Source organism: Pundamilia nyererei, unplaced genomic scaffold (genome assembly GCF_000239375.1).
Source record: "Pundamilia nyererei isolate P.nyererei 1_Seehausen unplaced genomic scaffold, PunNye1.0 scaffold00188, whole genome shotgun sequence".
NCBI classification, from domain to species: domain Eukaryota; kingdom Metazoa; phylum Chordata; class Actinopteri; order Cichliformes; family Cichlidae; genus Pundamilia; species Pundamilia nyererei.
This window is the reverse complement of record NW_005187589.1, coordinates 1,084,594-1,089,099: the sequence shown is the minus strand read 5'-3', so window position 1 is coordinate 1,089,099 and position 4,506 is coordinate 1,084,594. Positions and strand designations below refer to the sequence as shown.

At 40.1% G+C, this 4,506-nt stretch overlaps 1 protein-coding gene across 2 annotated transcripts in view; it reads left to right on the top strand.

Annotated features, from left to right (window-relative positions):
* The window catches only part of pudp (pseudouridine 5'-phosphatase), a 38,223-nt gene that overhangs the window by 4,304 nt on the left and 29,413 nt on the right, over positions 1-4,506 (top strand). Inside the window, exons 3-4 of one of the 2 annotated variants that reach the window (XM_005747099.1) lie at positions 1,267-1,496; positions 3,199-3,739. In XM_005747099.1, the coding sequence (XP_005747156.1) occupies positions 1,267-1,496; positions 3,199-3,243 (275 nt within the window). In that variant the 3' untranslated portion in view covers positions 3,244-3,739. Of the gene's footprint in view, positions 1-1,266; positions 1,497-3,198; positions 3,740-4,506 lie in introns of those variants that run through there. The other variant, XM_005747098.1, reaches the window with a different exon arrangement.

The window sequence follows — 4,506 nt, the reverse complement described above, 5'->3', positions numbered from 1 at the left end:
TATACATATATATGTATATATGTATAAAATACATATATACATATATATGTATTTTATACATATATAAAAGTATCCCTTACAGGTACTTGATCATAATCCTGGATTTCTGCGTTCACCTGTTGTCATTCTCACTCCCAGTGTTGTTTCAGCTGGGTCTGAGAGGAGATATTGAATTAGTAATGCAAATGTAGGCAAAGGCTGTGCAGCGGCACAAATATGAAAACAAAACCCTGAAACATACACACACGATTATCAACCAGGTGAGCCACCAGGATGGTAACCATTTGTCTTCTTGTGCCATGTGTTGTTTGGTACTCCTGTAGTACTCCTGCAGTACTCCTGTAGTACTCCTGTAGTACTCCTGCAGTACTCCTGCAGTACTCCTGTAGTACTCCTGTAGTACTCCAGTTGTACTCCTGTAGTACTCCTGTAGTACTCCTGCAGTACTCCAGTTGTACTCCTGCAGTACTCCTGCAGTACTCCTGTAGTACTTCTTCCCCACCACCTCCTAGCACAGATTCAACTAGCAACAAAAACATGGTGTTAAAAGCTTTTCTGAGTGAAATGTTGGGAACTTCATGAAAAGTTTCTTTCTTACAAGCTGTTTAGCTGATGTTGCGTCACGTGCACCCTCAGTTCGTTGTGTCTTGTTAGGAACCTCGTCTATGATTATAGTTGATGCACTTGAGCTGAAGCTCGAGTGCGACATCCCAGAGCAGGAGACGAGGAGCAATCGGAAAATTCTGAAGGAATAGAAAAACAATCAGAATAACTGTTAATGTTGGGATGCAGAGGGCCTGGTTACACCTGCCTTTGAAGCTCACTGTGACAGTCAGCACCACACTGCCTCGTCCAACAAGGTCTCTGAATATTTCCACATCAGCGTCTGTCCCTGTTGCATCCCTGTATGTGACGTCAGGGGGCAGGAAACATCTCTCAGTAACTGGAAAACAGTATAAATCAATTCATGTGCTCTTGAAGGCAGCACTTTTTATAGGTCACAGGTAAAAATTATCCATGTGAAACGCATTAAATCACCACCCAGTAACCATCAAACAGACACATTTCTTCCCCTGCACAACCTGAAGTCCAAATTTCAAACTTAAAATAAAATGACTGTTATGCTCTGCAGGGGAATACATGTTGGGAATATTTCTTAATTAACAAAACACTTTGTTAATTAATGTTTTAATGTTATCCTGTAAATTGGTGAACCAGTATATTATTCCTACATTAAGACTAATTCTGCAACACATGTACCACCAGGTGTGGAGAAACTTGTGCGTCATCTGCAGAAGCACAAAATCCCCACTGCAGTGGCAACCAGCTCAGCCGGCGTGACGTTCAAATTGAAGACGAGTCAACACAAAGAGTTCTTCGCTGTCTTTGATCACATTGTCCTGGGTGACGATCCAGATGTGAAGAATGGCAAACCTCAGCCGGACTCCTTCCTGGTGTGCGCCGGCCGGTTCAATCCCCCAGCTCCTCCGGAGAAGGTGAGGAGTGCACCGTCTGTTCGTCATTCGCAGCATTCGAGATCAAAGTAACAAAAATCTATTTTGTAACATTTGTTTTTGTTTTTTCACAAAACTCTTCAAAAATAGGAACCAAAAGTTCTTTACGTTTATAATTAGATAGTGAAATCTTATTTAAAATAATTAATATAAAACAATGTTTCAAAAAATAGAGTTTTTTTGTCCTCTTATTATAGTTTTTAGTTGTCTTAGATTTTCATGTAAGAGATAATAGCAACATGATTTTCTATTAATGAGATGATTTTTGTGTGCAGGTGAACGATATTTATTATCAGCAGGTGGAACAAAATCTTTACAGTTAAAAAAACATTCTTCTCTGCTTTGCCTCGAAATGTTTGATCCAGTGCGTTTATATAGTGTGTGTGTGTGTGTGTGTGTCCGCAGTGCTGCTAATACACTGAAAACACACAGACAGGCACTGATACTCACTAACTCGCTATTCTTCTCTTTAATGATCTTTAAAGATGTTTCTGCTTCTGGCACAAATATCTTTGTGTCTCATAAAGAATTATTTCAGGATGTAGAACACGGTAACGAGCGAGAACAATCCACTGAAACGTCGTCACATCAGAGGATTTCCTGTACTGCAAGTTCTCAAATTCAAACTGAGAGACAAGCTAAATAAATAAATGAATAAACAGTGGTTATCAACAGAAACCACTGTTGGGCTGCTTTGCAAAATGAATTTACAAAGGAACACATCAAATGCTGAAACAGGGAGAACTGATATTTTCAAGCCTCCTTCCTGCAACACCTTTGTGTGAGGACACTGCTGTTGTGATTCGGTGCCGTGTAAATACAGTTGAATTCAATTGAGTTGAAAAATGCTAAAAATGAATGGTGCTACTGAGGAGACGTTGGCACAGGACGTGTGTGCTCGGCACAGTCCACTAACGCTGAGCTGATTCCACACACTGGATGAAAGTCATATGTAGAAAATATGATCCCAGAGATGAAAGATGCATCTTCAGTACTGCAGTAGAACTGCAGTCAACAGTAAGTCACACAATGTGAGTCTTTTATCTAGTTGTATTTAACTGCCAGTGTGTCAGCCAGGAGCTTTTTATTTGCAGCTAATGTGTTCCATTTGCAGTAATGCAGACAGGACCTAATGTCAGCCGCTCTCTGCACTGACAGGCACACACATCTTCTGCAGCACTTTGATCAAAAGTGGGAAGCTTTCAGGGTTCATGGGCTGTTTAAGATATATTTTCAGGCACTCTGGAAGCCATTTGCAGCGTTGAGTCAGTCAAAAATAGCTGCCAAATATCTCCCTAAAAGAACCAAATAACAGTGAGAGCTGACCTACTTTATGATAACACTCTCACTCTAGACCACATGTTAAATCTGCTGCTGATTATTACACCGATTCAATATGTGTTCAGGGATGTTCACTGTAGCTATGAACCCTTCATTTCATGTAGGTACAATATTACGTACATATTCATAAAAATTTATGTTGGAGAGTAAACCTAAGCAGCATTTTTAATCCTTCTCAGAAAGGCGCATGATAATGATCATAGAATATGTGCTCAGCTGAAGCGTGCATTGACTTACAGACACTGCTGGAGTAGCAGATAACCTCGAGGTTACATGAAGGCTTTTGCTGTTTGTATTAGCTAACTCGACCAATCAGATGGTTCTGTGTCTCCTCTCTGATTAGCACTGGTTTTGGACAAATAGACAGAGACTGTTCCCGCTGCTTTGACTGGTCCCAGAGACACAGTCACCTCTGTAAAACAGAAGAGGTGTTGGAGTACCAGGAGCCACCAGAGGTGGAACCTTGATCAGAGAGGTGACCACAGCCAAAACAATCACTCCAACACTTTCAGAGATGCAGGAACATGCCAGGCCTTTACACACGGAGTCCATATGGAACAAAAACCCTATTACAAAGACTTACCCAGAATACTGGACTCTGTAACTGCTGACTGGATGGAACACCGGGGGAAGTAATGCGAGCTGAATGTCACCTTTGAACCCTGGAGCTTTCAGCACTGAGGAAATGCTCTTCCAACTTTTAGTTTACTCCAGTTTTTCCCTGTGGAAACAGGAGTCTTGTCTATTTTGCTGGGTTGAATTTCCTGGTTGGGGAGGCTGTGTAATAGCATCTAGATTTCTGTCACAAGTTTTCATTTATCATGTTGAAATTACTACCCTTTGTCAGCATCTGCACGATGCTGTTCTTCACTTGTTTCTTCTAAAATCGCTCCCATGCTGTACGCGAGGATACTCAGTGGTAATTCTGCTGCTACACTTTAAAGCTGAGTCTAGACGGAGTTGTCCTTTGCTTGTGAATGGTTTTATTCAGATTTTTGTTTTGACTGTTGGGAATCAGACCAAGGATGTTGCCCTTTTCTAAGCCCTGCCTTCAACTAGCACATTTACTGTCTTCACTTTTGTTCAGGACAGCCAGGAACAAACGTTGAACTGGCAACATATCCTTGGAACATAAAGCCTGAAGAGGTTACTGCATTTTAATTTTAATAAAGAATCTTTTATGTGAAATATTTCTTATTAACAGATGCCCACACGCATTACTCATCACATTCAACACTAATGCAAATAATTCTCCATTTGAATGATTTTCCTGGTTTTATAGAAATGACCAATAAATGACACCGTTGGCTTGGAAACATGAAAAGTGCAAATGAAACGAAAGCAACAACAAAACAAACATTTTCATTCTATGAAGTGAAATGTGGGTGCACTTTATGCATTTGTTGGTTGGCTACTGTAACCTGTGGCCACTTGTAACTAGAGATGGCACGATACCACTTTTTTATGTCCGATACCGATATCATAAATTTGGATATCTGCCGATACCGATATGAATCCGATATAGTGTTTTTTAACCAACAAAACTGTTTTTTTTATATCTTGCTGCATTTTGTATAAGTTCATACTCAAGTTTAAAACAACAACTACACTAAAGCTATTCTGTTATACCTGTATACAAAAAAAATATTTC